This window comes from Solanum verrucosum, unplaced genomic scaffold, assembly GCF_900185275.1.
Source record: "Solanum verrucosum unplaced genomic scaffold, falcon-dt-bn FXZP01000183.1, whole genome shotgun sequence".
In the NCBI taxonomy this organism is placed as follows: domain Eukaryota; kingdom Viridiplantae; phylum Streptophyta; class Magnoliopsida; order Solanales; family Solanaceae; genus Solanum; species Solanum verrucosum.
In genome coordinates this window covers 693222-710848 of record NW_026020430.1, presented here as the reverse complement: position 1 = coordinate 710848, position 17627 = coordinate 693222, and the positions used below count along the sequence as shown (strand labels likewise).

At 31.3% G+C, this 17627-nt stretch overlaps 2 protein-coding genes across 2 annotated transcripts; both read right to left on the bottom strand.

The window, feature by feature from the left end:
* Positions 1-2035: 2035 nt before the first annotated feature.
* LOC125807408 (40S ribosomal protein S29) lies at positions 2036-3692 on the bottom strand. The gene is made up of 3 exons (XM_049487118.1): positions 3526-3692; positions 2432-2531; positions 2036-2225 (listed from the first exon to the last, which is right to left on the bottom strand). The coding sequence occupies exons 1-3, from the start codon at positions 3585-3587 to the stop codon at positions 2217-2219; spliced, it is 171 nt and encodes a 56-aa protein (XP_049343075.1). The 5' UTR covers positions 3588-3692; the 3' UTR covers positions 2036-2216.
* A 1102-nt stretch (positions 3693-4794) lies between these two features.
* Positions 4795-9117, bottom strand: LOC125807390 (inositol transporter 1). The gene is made up of 6 exons (XM_049487098.1): positions 8904-9117; positions 8162-8232; positions 7204-7539; positions 6188-6295; positions 5931-6116; positions 4795-5491 (listed from the first exon to the last, which is right to left on the bottom strand). The coding sequence occupies exons 1-6, from the start codon at positions 9043-9045 to the stop codon at positions 4844-4846; spliced, it is 1491 nt and encodes a 496-aa protein (XP_049343055.1). The 5' UTR covers positions 9046-9117; the 3' UTR covers positions 4795-4843.
* Between the last annotated feature and the right edge of the window lie 8510 nt (positions 9118-17627).

The window sequence follows — 17627 nt, the reverse complement described above, 5'->3', positions numbered from 1 at the left end:
AATAGTTTCCATCATTTTTCATTATTTTACTGTATCTATTTTTATTCACCATGTTGGATATTTAAGTTTGCAAAAATGGTGGCTGAAAATGGGAAAGAAGAAGAAAAAAATAATTAAAAAATCGACTAAATAGGCTTTTCACGCGCGCTCAACAAGTGTATTACACTCACTATGCCATGTAAGCAAAAAGTGTCAAAATGACATAGCGAAACCCTACATGAGGTGTCTAAAATGAACATCATCCACTTGAGGTGCCTAAGTGAAATTTCGTGCTAAATTTAAGGGGCTACCGATGGGTTAGGCCTTATTAAAACATGGAAAATTGACTATTCTATGGGAAATTTTGACATGTTTTATTAAAATTAAACTAAAAGATTGTATGGTTGAAAATTTTAGTTTCGAGAACCTTCGATTAATTATTTGACAAAAAGAAAATTGAAATTCTCTCAACTCCGTGTCTGCCAATTGATTAAATATATTTTGGCTTTTAGAGGTGAAATTGTGATGAAAACTAAGATGATTTTTCAATTGACAAGAAAGTTGAAGAAACTCATATATATACTTATTTGTAAAGACAAAAAACAGACCATTAAACATTTTAGTAAATGGAAGGGAACTTCTCACTCTGAGAAAGGTGAGAAGCTACGGTTTTTAGAATAGAAGCTTTTTTCTACGAGTTAGCAGGTGAGAAGGAGAGATGTATTGAACTTAAATTAGTTGTTGGCAGCCAATGAGAAAGACTTTCGAACTTGGATCTATTCATAAACCGGTTATAAAAGGCCAATTAGAATATTCTTAAAGTATTCTTTATTTGTTGTATACTTGTAGGTGAGATAGGTCAGGTGCTTGATCACAAATATCTCATAAAACTGTGATGTCAACCTATCTCTACTTAATAGTCTTTGGCATAATTTGGACCAGTTGTTTAGTCTCTCACTTTCTTAATGAATTTGAATTAGGGATTTTGTTATTCTAAACAGTTCAATTCACTTGAGTTCAAAATCTTTACTTGTATCTATTATTAAATATATAAAATTTGAACTAAAATGGATGTGTGTGTTGTGATGTTGTTGGTTCCACATCTTTTGTTTGGTTAGGCTGGGATATTTTCTAAAGACAGCACTCACCTAATGTATAGTAGTACCAAATAATTAAAAGAGAAAATGAAGAAATATGGTTGAAATTTTATTTTCCACAACCTTCGATTAATTATTTGACAAAGAGAAGATTGGGATCCTCTCCTCTCAACTCCGTGTCTGCCGATTGGTTGATAAATTATTCATCGTCTGTGACATATTTTGTAATTTATCGTGACTCTTTGAGGTGAAAGTGTGATGAAAAACTAAAATGAGTTTTTTTTTTTTCTGGGGGGGGGGGGGGGGGGGGATTTTTGAGGTTAAAGTGTGATGAAAAACTAAAACTGAGTATTTTTTTGGGTCTTGAAAGATGCCGTTATATAAAACTAAACACTATTACACACTCTGACTCGTTGCCCTGCACCACCCCATTGTCATCCCTATATCACTGTCCCATGGGTGTCTATGGAAATTCATTTTATTGATTTTTCACACTTGTTCCTCTTTAGTACACTTCACTATATTATTTCTTCCCTGTTAGCTTTTCAATGGTATTTGTGGCTCCCATTTTCCCTTAATTGCACTACATTATATGGTAGCCCCTTGCATTGCTATTTGCTAGTAAACATGCTGTAAGGTGGCAAAACGGAATACTAACCAACACTAGATAAAAATATTGAAGGAAAACAAACAACAGAAACATACATTGCAAGACACTAAGGGCAGCCCAATGCACTTTATTTTTTGGGAGGTTACAGTTACACAAAAAGGCTTGCCTACAACACCGTACAAATGTACTTTTTTGTTGGGTGCCTAATTCTTATATCTCATGTATTGGCAATGGCAGGGACTAAATAGGTATTCAAACAAACAGCGAAATATCAATGTAAGCAGACAAGTTTGAGAAGCAAAGAGTAAACGAAAAACTAAAAATTAGGAATGTATAGAACATAATATTAAATTTAAAAAAGCTAGTCTTTCTTAGGTCCACATAGCAGTTCACTTCCAAAAGTTAAACATAAATCAAAATTATCCCATTACATCATTTAACTGAAGGGAGATGCAAATCAAAAAACTCTAATGGCATATATCTACCAGCACCACATGTAGAGGTCCTCGTAGATGCTCATATGAGAGATTTTAACGGTACTGCAATAAAATTAAGAGAAAAATTGATTAGCCGAAAAGAAGGAATGAACATATCAAAGCTTAGTAACACTAAGACCAAAGATAATCCAGGTAAAGCTGAACATGTCTCGAGAATTAATAGAATATAATCACTACTACATAATTGTGTACGATTCAAATACTTCTTCAAGTCTGGTAGAATTTCCAATACAGAATGCAGTATATACCTTAATGAAGCCAATTTCCTTGGCATTGCTGCGGAAGCACTGTCTGCAGCACATGAGTCCATACTTTCTAATAATTGCATGAGGATTACCACACACACGGCTGCAACACATACAAAGAATTCAAGATCAACTACTGAAATGGCAGTAAAGATATTCACTTCCACACCATTTTTGTTGCTCAATGTACATAAAACCAAATAGAACAATACATAGGGAAGCTCAAATAAGACAAGATCACAAAAGAACCATCATTTTAGAAAGAGAGAAATACCTATTTGTTGACAAGAAAAGGCTGTTGCATACAAAATACTGAACAGTAGTAAACTAAGTCAATCAACTATAGCAAACTTCCACCAAAATCTAATGCATTTCAATTGGGACTGTGAAGGTAAGAGCAAAGACTAGATTTTAGTATGAATTTTAACATCAGAGACGACAAATATCCTAAATTCTCACCACTCACCTAGATAATTTGAAAACTGGTTAGGAGATGGAACAATTTTTCAATCATCTAAACACCAAATGTGGCAAAAAACATCAAATCAATCAAGTCTAATCACCCATATAGATCCCTCTGTATGTAATCCTATTTGCACTAAACAACTCCATGAACACATAGAAAGCTCACATTGACAGCAAAAGAAAGGAATCAAGTTCAACAATACTCACTTAACAAAAACTCGTAAGCATCAACAACAATCTATTCTTTATGGAAATCAAGACATCAAAACATAACAGTAATACAATTGAATCATCACTCATAACCATAGAAACGAATCTACAACTTTATTCGCATACCATTACCAACACCTTAACGTGAGCGAGAGGATCAACTATTTACCCTACTCATAAATTCCGTAGCCGCCGTTAGGTGTATTTCAATTCTATTTCGTATTTAAACTATCGAATCACATAATCTTTTCAGATCTTATCTCATTTTCCATCTAAAATACAAACGGCGCATTGTTAAAGCAAAAAACAAACAACAGTATATAGTTTCACGTATGTGATTCAACAAAATCAAGCACTAACGAAATAAAAGCTTGAATTAAACGGCAATTTAATCAACAAACGAGATTGGAGAATGAGGATACCATGTGCGAGAACCAGGGCCGTAGTTCTTTGGGTGAGCGTTCCAGATGTTAGAGTGACCCATCTTCACAAGGCAGAAAAGCGAGGCTGCGCGATGTGTTTGTAAGAAAACCCTACTTCTGCAGAACTCACTTTTGTTCACAATGAGGGTTAATTTTGGGACGAAAGCGAGCTTATATAGGCAGTCAAAACCCTAATTTGACGAAGGATTTTGTTAAACACTTTGTGCATTTTCACCCAATAAGATGCCGCAATGTTGCAAATTAACCCTTAAAACACACAAATTTTCACAAACACCCCAGTTTGACCTACTATAATTTTGGCCGGGCCTTAAATTTGACATAATAATAATATTTAGAGACGCAAATTAAATCATAAATAATTTAATTAAACACCTCAACCTTAATAAAATATTTTAATTGACACTTTCTACTCGAATTTTGGAAAAAAATGTGTATATTTTTCTTTGTCTATTACATATTTAAAATTACGATTATATTTTATGTGAATAATTTAATTATTTAATATGTCAATAAAAACACGGGTTAAATTCCTTTTAAAAAACACAAATGGTCTTATGTTAATTGATATTCACAGTAAAAGTTTATTACTTGATCAAGGTGTTGCCTGTTGATTGTAGGGTTACATTAGCAGGGGCGAATCTAGAAGTAGTGAGGAATTCATCCAAATTCCCTCAAGAATTTTTTTTTATTACTTGATCAAGGTGAGGATTACATTAACAAAGGTGAATAAACCACTTGAATATAAGATTAATGATTGATGATTGGCTTAGTAGTTGAAAGACTCAAAACCCCTCTCGAGTTTATTTTCACTAATTCAATGTTCAATCATAGAATCGACAATTTAGAATTTTGATCAAAGAAAAAAGCATCGTTAAATTAAAAATACTGTGTATAAATTATAACTGCAGCCAAACAAATTTTCACTTTATTAGATAATAATAATCCAATTAAGCTCAAAAAGTCTAGAGCAAAGTCGTTCAATGTTTTCCTGGACCTTCATCAGCTTTGATACAAAAAATAAAATAAAATAGTACTGGAGGACTCTCCTCCCTATCACATTGATTTGGGAACTTGCAACCAAAGCTTTAATAAACGCAGTTGCAAAACTCCCCTCATCCACGTTACATTGATTTCATTATGTGTACATAATATACAAAGTGGTACAACACACCGAGGTAGAGGTAAAGTTGCGTACACACCACCCTTCCCAGACCCTACCCAGTAGAGTTTCACTGGGTATTGTTGTCGGTGTACTACGCACCGACTGACAATGAAGATGCCAAAAGACTCTTTTTAACTAGCTTCTTGATTCAAGAAGTGGTTCTTTGCCAGATCCATTACCCCAAGCTTTCTCCTTCCAGATCTTCTCCATTTCCTCAAATGACAAGCCCTTGGTCTCTGGCACGAACACGGCGACAAACACAAATGCCATCACTGCTATACCAGCTAGTATCAAGAAAGTAACACCCGTGCCAACAGCCTCAGCTAAGGATAGGAAACTCTGGGCCACTATAAGATTTGATATCCAGTTGACAGTAGCAGACATGCCACCACACATTCCTCTGTAGGACTCTGGGTATATTTCTGAGTTCACTGTCCATGGCACAGGACCCATACCAGGTGCAAAGAAAGCAATATAGAGGGCTAAGCCTATTACAGCAATCCACCCATAGGCCCCGACATTGCCTGAAGTAGATGACTGTAAAATAAATGCTACAGCTAGGAGAATCAAGGACACAATTACACCGGATAAGCTTGTCAATGCCAACTTTTTGCGTCCAAAGTGATCAATGAGGTAAATTCCCACTACAGTACCCATGGCATTCATTAAAGCAACAATGAGAGACAAAAGTAATGCTAACTGATTTGATTTAAACCCAGCCATCTGTACAATTGTTGGACTGTAATACATAACCGTATTGATGCCTGTGAACTGCTGAAATGCCTGCATATTCAAATGAGCAATGATTATAAACAAGCAATTACCATTCATTTCCGATGATCAATAATGACCTCCCCATGCAATAGTGGAATAGGGAAATAACAAAAGATGTTTGCAGTTGGCGCTTTTAACAACTTTTTTTTATCAAGAAAATGGGCGCTTTTAACTATTAAGTGACCAAAGAAAATAGTATACAAATTGCATCAAGTTCTCCTGTTTAAAATCAATCTACTGCCCACCAAAGTCATCATCATGTTCCCATGCCCTTTTGAATTCAAGTTAAAAGACAACATTTTATATCCAGCCTAGATGAAGCTCAAGGGGAATCCCCAAGTGGGAAAACTAAAATATATGCCCAAATATAGCGTTACCAAAAATAAGAAGATAGTGCTGGAAGCAATCGGTACATATTATTGTAGCATCACAGAAGACTAAAGAATACCTGTAGTCCAGCCCCAGCAAAGAACGCAAGTCTAATCTCTTTCTTCCTAAAAACATCCAGGTAACTGACAGCCTGCTTTCTCAAGCGTTCTTCCTCTAATGCAGTAGCAAGCTGATCAATCTCCTCCTCCAATCGATAAGGATCATAGATCTTAGCTAGAACAGTGGCAGCTTCAGATTTATCCTTCTGCAGTGGTTTTCTATGTCAACAGTTGCTATTTATCAGCAGTAATTTTCAACAAAGTTAAGAACTTGCACCTTCATGTAAAGCCATCGTGGAGACTCAGGTAAAAATAACATGAGGACAAATTGAATAGCGGCAGGCACTCCTGCCACTCCAAGCATCCATCTCCAAGTCCCTGGTATCTGCTCAAACATTCAAGCGGCTAAGGAAATCAACATGAATTCTAACTTCAAGACAACACAACAGCATTCATGCACTATCAGTTGGAGATGTTTATCCAGTACTCCCCACATAATTGTGATTATTAAAGGCAATCAGTAATCAGTATCAAGAAAAATGAAACTTGAGATTCGGCAGACAGTAAAACAAGTCCTTTCCGGCTATGTACAATAAAAAACTGTATAGAGCAATTATATGAATGGTATAATTTAGAGTACATAACTTTTAAATTGGGACTAAGGCGTGAAACCTTAATCAAGTAAAGATTGGGATCACACTGGATGATTTTATGTGAGCGAGGATACAGAAGTTTGATTTTCTCGGTAGTGTTCCTCTAGTTAGAACACGATCTGCAGATGACAAAACATAAGCAGTTCTTTCCCTAACCTTATCTGCTTTTTTCGGTCATAATGCATATGTAATTGTATGCACATGACTAAATACAAGTCCTGTACCCGCATAGTCACTATGTCAATTTCAAGGACAGAGAGTGACAAATTGATAGAAGCAAATTAAATAATAGTACTTCCTCTGTTGCAACTTACTTATCTTACTTCCCTTTTAGTCTAGAAATTATATTACTTTCTATATCTGATAGCTCTTTAACTCCAACATCATGTGGCATGTTCAAGGCCGCAATATTAAAGGGATTTTGATACTTTATACACGCCTTTAGTTTAAAACCACAAGATTCAAAAGTATTCTGTACTTAAACTTTGTTCCCATTGCACATAAAATGGGATTTTAAGCTTTTGATTTTGTCAAATAATCCCCATGTCCATATGCAACACAAGATTTTGTTCATTTTAGTTATCAAAAATCAAAGTAATATAAAGTTAGATAAGGCAGGAAATAAGAAGAAATATCTAACCTCTGTGAAAGCAAGATTCACAAGGTAGGAAAGAAATTGTCCACCTGTAATCATTAGTACATTTGTGCTAACAAGGCCCCCGCGAATTTCTGATGGCGATGCTTCAGCGATGTAAACAGGAGCAGTGACAGAAGTAACACCAACTCCCAGACCTACTAAGAGTCGTCCAAGTATAAGAATGTATGGGTCCGGAGCTGCAGCCATTACCACAGCTCCCAGTAAGAAAACAACATCAGCAGACAGAGTAGCTTTCTTCCGTCCAAAATAATCATTAATCCAGCCCCCAGCAGCAGCTCCAATCATTGCACCAACCAATGCCATACTGACAATAGTTTCCTGCAAAATCATGAAACAAAACTTTTAAGGGGGGGAAATAGATTAACCAAAAATAGGACCACCTGTTAAGTGTTATTGGCTCGCTGTGGAAATGGGGAGGAGGTGGCCAATTGAAAGTCCTATTTTTCGTATAATTAGCAAAGATAACATTGGTAATAAATTTGGAGAGTTTACTACTACAACAGAGTAAAGCACATTTGATAGCTGATAAATCACATTCCACACTTGCATCATCACAATAAATACAAGTAGCATCACGTCATTTTGCATTTCACATTTGTTCAACCATATTTGATTACCCCATTCAACTATCAGAAATTCTTTGGATAAGGTTAGAACAATCCCTTCAATGCAACTGACAAGACGACTCAAATCAGCATCCTTTACTCGGAAACTAAGATAACAATCTGTTATTATCATATCATCTGTAAAGTAATACTTGAGCTCCATCCTCACCCATTCCCCGTCCCATCCATTATTTTTTTTATAATTCCAACAAGTCATATGATTATGTTGGACCAGCTTTTGTGCTCAAAAGTTCCGTTTTTCTGATCACTTCTTATTAAATTGTTATGTCCGGATTCTACAATAGAGCTCAGAATGAAATTGGTTATTCATGTACCTGTAGGAAACTGCTTTGATTGACTTCAGGAAAATCATCCTTAATGTACAGAAGTGCACCAGATATTACTCCTACAGTCAAGTCGAAGATATGTAAGATAATTTAATCATAGTCTGGTTACATAATTAATTATCGAGAACATATTTCCATGCGAAAACAAATGCAACATTCATAACTTTCACAAAAAAGTATGGATAATTTACTTCGGTGTCTTGAATATTCTTGCCAATTATCTTATCTCCATGTCATAACATAACAACACACTTCCATTATCACCCGAAAAAAGTAAGGAATTATTGTCAATTGCTAAGCATACACTACACTAATCTTTTTTCTGTAATTTAGTAATCCATTATATCTATAGGTGGTTGAGTTTTGAGCTGTTCCAAAATATATAGAATCTACAAGTTGTTATTTGTAATTTGTTATACAATAATGTGACAAGAAATTATTCCAGTTAACTAAACATATCCTGATAGTTGTCTAGTCGCCAACTTCATGTTTATAAATAAAAAACAGCTGAATGATTAGAACAACAACATTAAAGCCAAAAGTTTTTAGCCTAATGACTAGTTTTTAGTCAATTAATTGCAAATCTATCATAATTCATCAGTAAATTAAGCTAGAACACTCATCAATCAGGTCAAAGTTTCCCTAAAAAGATGATCCTCCAAAAAAAAATCACAAATACTTAATCAAACAGGAAAAAAAAATCTTATTATCAAGTTATTTGTTCTTTTACCTGTATCGTATCCGAAAAGGAGACCTCCTATACCCGCAACGAAAGTTAAACCCAATACATAGGGATTGCTGAAGTAAGAAACTTTTCTATTATTACTAGCATCCAAGTACCCTGAACTTCCCGGTAACGAAATGATCGTCATTCCTTCTTCTCCAATCTCCTTACAATGATTATTTCAATCAAAAAAATCTTCACAACTACAAATTCCCCCTTTTTTTGTTGTGTAAATTCAAGCTGGATATCATACAGTTGCAGGGTTTTCAATTGAGGATGTATAAAATATTGTGAAAAAAACTCTCAAGCTGAACCAAAAGGAGCTTGCTGAAATCTAGCAAATGAGTGATTTTCCCCAGAAAACTGATTGATTTCCAGGAGACTACAAATGAAAGATGAAAAATTATGGATAGGTTTAAAAAGAGTTTAGCTAAGAAGCCTCCAGATAAGGCTACAAGCTGTGACTCACCCACTACAATATTCATATTTTTCATTTTTCGAGAGTTAAAAAATATATTTTTTGATAAATATAGAGAATTTGTTGTTTGTCTAACTCTAATCACTTTAATGTCATAAATTAATTAAATTTACTTTTATAAAAATGAAACGTGGAGAATATATTGTGTTTGCTGTATATATTTTGTTTGGTCGGAGTTTTCTGTCTTTTTGCCAAATTAAGAAGTAATGAATCTAAGTTAGCTCCAAATCCATGCACTATAAGTTTTAACTAATTTGGATAGAGTTTTATAACTCTGCCAAAAATAGAAGAATCAAAGGGAAAACGTTGCACTTCTTTTTCTTCATAGAAAAAAAAAAGGTGTATAGTACTCCTTCCGTTCTCTTTTTTATATATCATCCCTTTCTATAAATAGTTGATCCACAATATTTGTTACTATTTCATAAAATCAATGCATAAATTAGCATATTACTCCTTTTTTTACCCTTGTGAGTTATTAATCTTGAAAATATGCATTTGATCAACTTAGAAAAACTAAGTAAATGATTCATGCTTATTGGTTAAATTAATTAATCAAAATAAATTAATTCATATTCATTGATTGAAAATTTGAGTTCCAAAAAAATTAAATAAGGGTAGAAGGATAAAGTTACATCATTTCTTAATGCAATTGCAAAGTAAAAATGTGACATATAAAAATGAACGGAGGAGTATATGAATGATTGGACATTTGGTCACCATAATTATGAGCATACCCCACGCATCTTTCATTATTAATGTATAGAAATTAGAATTAGGGTTGATGATAAGCTTGTGTTTGAAATCATTATTTCATAATTTATTTATTTTTTAAATATAATTTAAAATTATAATTATTTTTTAAAAAATTAAAACTTTGTCATACATTTATATTTGATATAAAAATTATTTATTTTAGTTGGGTCAGCTATGTAAAGATAAATAAAATGGATAAGTAAATGTTCCCTCTGTTTAACAATAGTTGTTCATTGACACACCTAATAAATAAAGGGATAATATTATTATTTTATCCTTTAACTTTATTAAATTTAATACTTTGATAAATGTGTTAGATAATAAATAGTATTTAATAGCAAGAGTAAAATAGACATAAAAGATAAATTATCTCTTGATTTTCTAAATCAGACAAATATTATTTGACAACTATATTTAGTATAGTAAATATCTATTATTGGACGGAGAGAGTATGTACAATTTGTTAGGCAATGAGAATACATATATGTATCATTTGTTAAACAACGAGAGTACAATGTATCATTTTTTTAACGAAATCTCTATATATATTCCAAATAATAAAGTTTATTGGGTATATTTGCTTAGAAAAATGAATTACTATTTAATAGAATTGATCTTTAGTCCTGTGGATAAATAACTCAAACTTCAATAAAGTACACTATTTAATCTTCTTATAGCATGACATCACTTTATCTGATAAGGTTACACTCTATTTTAACTACTTAAACAAAGTTGGTATACAACCGACCTTAATAATTATATTGAATACATTAACATAATTCTAAATTACCTTTTTCAACTAATCAAAATTGTGAATCGAATAGTAATGTAATTTACAACCACATATGCTGATTTTTAGGGGTGTCTATGATTCGGTCGATTATTTTTTGAAAATTATGTTATCTTATTTTATAGTTATTTTATAATATATAATTAAAATTATTTTTTTTAAAACCATCTCAATTATATCGGTTTTTCTTTGATATTGGTAAGGTTCGATTCATTTTTCGATTTATTTTTTACTTTTAAAAATCACCTCAAAATATACTACTATTAAAATATTTCTTTTGCAAATATGTTCTTGAAGAAACATTTTAATTTTTCATCAAGAAGACAAGAATGTAAAACTTTGATGTCGTATTGTTTGATTTTAAAGGTTAATTAAATAAACATTAAATTAAAGAGCAAAGATCCAAAGTTCTCCGGTCACTAGAGGTCTAGGACCTAGGTTATATTTATATTTATATTTAAAAAATATTATAAAATATATTTATATATTAAATTTAACATATTGTTAATATATAAAATATATTTACATACATGCAAGGTTATTCGGTTAGATTCGAAATTTTTTCAATTTTTCTTATAAATTAAAAAGATAATCCCAAATGCTCGTGACAATTATACACTTAAATAAAAGTCTACAATTTTATTGAAAAAACAACACAAATCTGTTTGATCGATTTTTCATATTCTTTTGACACCCCTACGTTTCCGCAGAAAGATCCGGATAGTGGTGACGGTGAGAAACGTGAAAGGCAGGTAACGTTATCACTTACTTTCTCGTGGTTTGCTCCCTTTATCTTTTTCAGCTAATCCAACGTGTCTTTAAGATAAACATTTTTACATTAATCTCAAGTTAGTAGGCCTCCTCTCACTTGCTTCTTTTAGGGAAATTGACTATACTCGCTCTATTATTGGTCCAGGCAATGCCCCTTCAGAAAATTTGTGGCAAATCATTAGCGCGTTGTTACACGCCGCTCGTAATCCATTGTTAATCTATCTTCTGATGATTATATTTATGTGACTAAAATGAGTTCGGACCCAAAACAGTAAAAAGATTTGTAAAAAATTATAAAAGGGCAACAAAATTGATTTTAGAACTAAAAAGGTAACGTTATAACGGTTGAATTAACGTCGTCCAAATTAGAGTGATAGCTGCAAGACGCAAAATCCCATGCACCTTACAGGCTAAGTCGCACGGCTTGGGTCTTTCAAGGCGCAGGAGAATGGGCAAATTCCTGTAAAAAAAATTTAAAAAAACTATTTCATTCCGATTAAATTTTATTTCTGCCCACAAAGCAATAAAAAAATAAAGTTGATTCATATTAAAGTGTTGAATCAAATCAACACTGTAAATTTTACGTGGATATATACGGTAGATAAGTCTCAATAATAAACAAAAAAAATAATTCAATCAATAGTAAAAAATTGTTGGATAAAGTGATAAAAAAAAATTCTTCATAATTTATTCATATTAAAGTGAAATAAATATTTGCTAAAAAAATATATAAAAATCACAAACAAATAAAATCTGAACAAAAAAATAAAAATAAAAATTCAAACAAACAATTTAAGTAAAGTAAGGCGCAGGGTCCCCTTAATCGGAATGAAATAATTTTTCTTTTTAATTTACAGGAAGTCTCCGCATTCTCCTGGGCCTTGCAAGGCGCAAGCCGTCTGCGTCTTGTAAGACGCAAGGCGGCTGAGCGTTCATGAAATTTCGTGTTTTACGGCTGTCATCCTTAATTTAACCGTTACAATGTTGCCCTTTTGCTTCTAAAATCAAATTTGTTGTCCTTTTGAAATTTTTGGCAATTTTTTTTTACCCTTTTGACTCTGAACTCTGACTAAAATGCTTAGTTCTAACCCAATTTGTTTAATGGTTGAATAAGAAATAAATTGTTTATGTATTAAATTTATATAATTTATATGATATTTAATAAGTAGCTAGGAATTAAATTATTTATATTTAAATTTAATATGATCTTTGGTTTATAATTTAAAAATTCATTTAAATAATATATAAATTCACTCATGTTATAAATATACATTGAACTAAATGGATTGTCCATTAAGTCTATTCATAAACTTATATATCATGTATGTGAATTTTCTAGGTGATATGAACCTTTTTGGGATAACAATGTATCTACTAATTTGGCACTCAACATGGTGACCTTTGGATTGATTTCTCAACTTATAAATAAAGATATCATTCATCATTGTAAGACACACTTGAATGGAGGTGGACCTACACTTTAGAGAGGGGAACCCACTAACTAAAGCTAGAGATACCGCCCTTGAGACCAGGGTTCAAATCCAACTAAAGCCCTTTTTCGTTGTTTTTATTTTAAGTTTAGCTTAGAGCTCATATTTGAGCTAAGGTTATATTAGTGTACTCAAAGTCTTCAAATCTTGGGTTCGCCTCTACACTTGAGTAGAAGAAAAGTTATCTCCTTCATCTGCATATCTTGTCTTCTTTTCTTTACTATATTCTTAATAGTTGGGTGTTTGAATTGACTTAAATGTTGGTCAAACTTACTTTTAAATCAACTTTTGACTTCTGAAAATGTTTGACAAATATAAATATAACTTAAAATAAGTCAAAAATGACTTAAAATAAATTGGAGAAGTTTGGCCAAGTTAAACATAATTTAAAAAGTAAAAAATGACTTAAAAAGGTTAAAAACCAAAATCTACTTTTTATTTTTTAATTTAAATGTCACTTCAATTTGACTTTTTATTTATTAAATTAAAAGATACTCTTTTAAGTCAATCCAAATAAGCTCCTAACTCTGATCAGCTATCAAACGATCCCATTATATAACAAAATCTGAAGTGCAATGATTGAAATGAGATAAGTACATGAGTCGTTGTTTTGTCCTATTAAAATAGAGAAATAAAATAAAATATTTTTTAATAGAGATATGGAGTAAAATAACAATATATTATATGGTTTAGATAAAGGAAAAATTACGCGCATTAACAAATATATATTAGTTAATTAATTAATATTACTATAGTTTACCTTAATTATAATTTGCGATCTACTTTTAATTATAATTATGCGGTTCTGCTTCTAAGTTTTGTATAATTCGGAATTTATATAATATAATTTGTATAACTTTTGTATAATTCGAAATTTGTATAATAATTTGTATAACTGTTTACACTTCTGATGTTTGTAATTGTATAAATTCGTTATTTTGAGTTTATACAAAAATAACTGAATTATATAAATGTATCCGCAAATTTTATAAATATGCGAATTATACATATCCACAAATTATACAAATGAAACAGCTTAAGCTTTAGCTATAGCATGTAGGCTGTAAATATACAAACTATATTTATGAAGCATAATTAAGTTTATTATAATGACTATTTGCGAAAGTTTCCCGATAAATCACGCGGACCATGAGATTGAAAAGATGGTCAATATTGTTTCAGGTTGCAACATTTTAATAGACCAAATTTGGTCTTATATGGTACCAAATCATAAAATTAGTTCAATTGACTAACACATTAATATCATCTAGGGGTGTACAAAATGGAACCAAATCGCAAATCGAAAAATAATTCGAGTAGTGGTTTGGTATTGAAAAAAAAAATCAACTATATTTGGGTTGGTTTGGTTTTAACTAAAAAAAACCAACCCGAGATCAAACCAATCCGACATTATATATGTAATTTTAAAATTTTATTTTATACATAAAAAAATTTATTTTGACTTATACTATTTCATAGTTTTAATCTTTTAATATATTATTTCAAGTTTAAAACTTGGAATTCGGAATGGTCCAATAAAGATTATAGTTCATAGATGTTAGATAATTATAATAAAACTTAAATCAAAATAAATTAATAATAATGCAAAAAGAAAATCAATTCAACACTAAGAATGACAATAATATTGAATATTTGTTCTTTAGTTTTACATTGGTTTAGACAATTAAAATACATAATCTTATTTTATTTTTCCTTAAATATTTAGTAATGTAACTAATACTTATTAAACTTATTTTAGTAGGATTTAGTACTTTTAAATTATGATCATTTTCATTATGACTTTGCAATATTTATTTTATATGATGATTTCATTATTATTTTTTATTGAATATTTTAGTGAATCAGTACTCATCTCATATTTTGTGTTATTTTATTAAGAAACACCTTAGATAATTGTATTTTGGTTGAACTACAGAAATATTTGGAGCACAAGTTAATTATATGTTTGTATGAAAACTTTACCCAAAAAATCCAAAAATCTGAAAAAAAAAAAATCGAGGTTTATTAGTTTGGTTTGATTTATAAATTTAAAAATTTGACACAATGGTTTGGTTTGATATTTGAAAAACTCGAACCAATCCGAGGTTGAAAAACCCGAAAAAATCCGAATTTTATTTGTTTGGATTAGTTTATAGATTAAAAAGTATTACATAAATGGTTTGATTTGATATTTGAAAAACCCGAATCAACCCAGTCATGTACACCCCTAATTATCATCCATGAATAGAATTCTTATGATGGAAAAACATACTGAAGTCTAATTAGAAATGTTTCATATCCCTAAATACTCTTTTTCTCTTTATCTTACTAAAAAAAAGATAGTCCAGATTTTAATTTCTATTTTACTATTAAACTTAAAAAATAAACACGAAAATACAACAGCAAAAAAATGAATAAATAATGGAGAAGGACTATTAATATTTCTTAAACGTTTTTTTTAATGTTGTAAGGCGAATGCTGACATGAATCATGTACCAATAGTCATCTTCTAGCACAATTTATACCCACTAATACATGCACTTAATATTTTATTTTAATAATAAAATGCATATACACCAACATATTCGTATAATAAAAAATCAAAAATTTAGAATGATATCTTCTCAATTTCGTAAATTAAAAGCATAAGAATTTAATCTCACTAATAAAAGCATAACATGAAAATCTCGGCTTAACCTAGTCAATGATGAAGAATATTTAAAAACTATTGAGAAGTTATATTTGTATAGCACATTTTCTACTTTGCACCCCGTAGAATCTTTTAAGAAACTGGACTACTTTGTATTTGCACAAGAATTTTTCAAGAGAGTAAGTTCCTAGTTTATATATATATAATATTTGTATTGAAAAGATGACAACAATTTTATTGATTTGGTTAACAAAGAAGATTTGTTTTTTCAAATGATTTTCTTTTATTAAGAATCTTTACAATATGTTCTTGATTTTTGGTTCCAAAAGCAAATCCTTATTAAATCGAACCTATATGAGATTCAAGTTATATGAAACTGCTTTTTGAGATGATCAGATGCAGCATAAATAATAGTTCAAATAAGTGGGTCAATATCCACAAGATCAATGAACGAATGACCATTGAATCCACAATTGGTCTGCTGAATGCAGTAGCGTCCAGCAGAGCCACTTCAAAGCCCTGACTTGGACAAGTAGAGATGCCCTGTTGTTCCCTCTCCTTATTAACACATTGTAATATGGTCCATCGGCCATCACAATAGCATCTCTTTATTAACACATTATAATATGGTCCGACCATCACAACAACATCTCGAATCCCTAGAGAGAATCTCTTTATTAACACATTGTAATATGGTCCACGGCCATCACAACAACATCTCGAATCCCTAGAGAATATCATAGGAGGATAGCACATCGGATAGCACCTCGGGACACGCCTCTTCGAGAATGTGCTTTATCATCTGAATAAGATGAAGCCCCTCATCAAGCTCAACCAACTTATAAGCATCATAATCCCTAGAAGAAAATCTTGGATAAGAATCATGAGAAGCTGTCCTGCTGCATTGTGTTGATAACCCCTAAAAGACAATCGTGGATAGGAATCCTGAGAAGCTGTCCTGCTACATTGTGTTGATTGAATACTATCATCAGCATTCCACCATGCAATATCATTTACATCAGAGCAATCATCGTCGTAATTCCATCTGAAAGGCATTGTAGACGCGTCATCAATTGGTTGGGCCATGACGCCCACGACTCTGACGGCTATGAATATGACTCCGGCGGAGAACGCCCAATTCATTGTTCCCTTAATTTTCCAAGTACATAATAATTAATGATGAAGCACAAGAAGTTGAAAAAAATGATTTAATCAAATTCGTTACTTTTAAAAGAAAAATATAGAAGCGAATGATTTTGAATATTTAAGTACTCTCCAATAAATCCCCCAATAATGATTTCGCTGTTATTTGTTTGGTTTTGTTAGAATTTCTTGAATTAAAAAGGATAGAATAATATTTGTTATTGATAATAAATTCTTAGGTTCATATTCATTATTGTTCTAAAAATTATGCAATATACCAATAATTCATTTCAAATAATAATTTTCTTCCAGTCTTACTATCTTAAATTGTGATTTTAAATTTTTTAATAAATCAAACGGTCAAATCTTATTTTTCATAAATCAATTTAAGGTTTAAAGTCAAACTTCTAGTATTGCCCTTTTTTTTTTTTTTTTTCATACTTATTATTTATAGCCTAGATTTTTTATTAAACATAAATCTTCTCACTGAGATGTTTGTCATATGTTTGTGATTTATTACTTTAAGATGTTGTGAAAAACATTATTTACTAGTATGAAAATTTGAATAGTTTAATTGGAAGTCCTAAAATATTTATGTCTCTTTCTTTTCTTTTCAATTTTTTTATGAAATTCAATATTTTTCGAACACAAATAC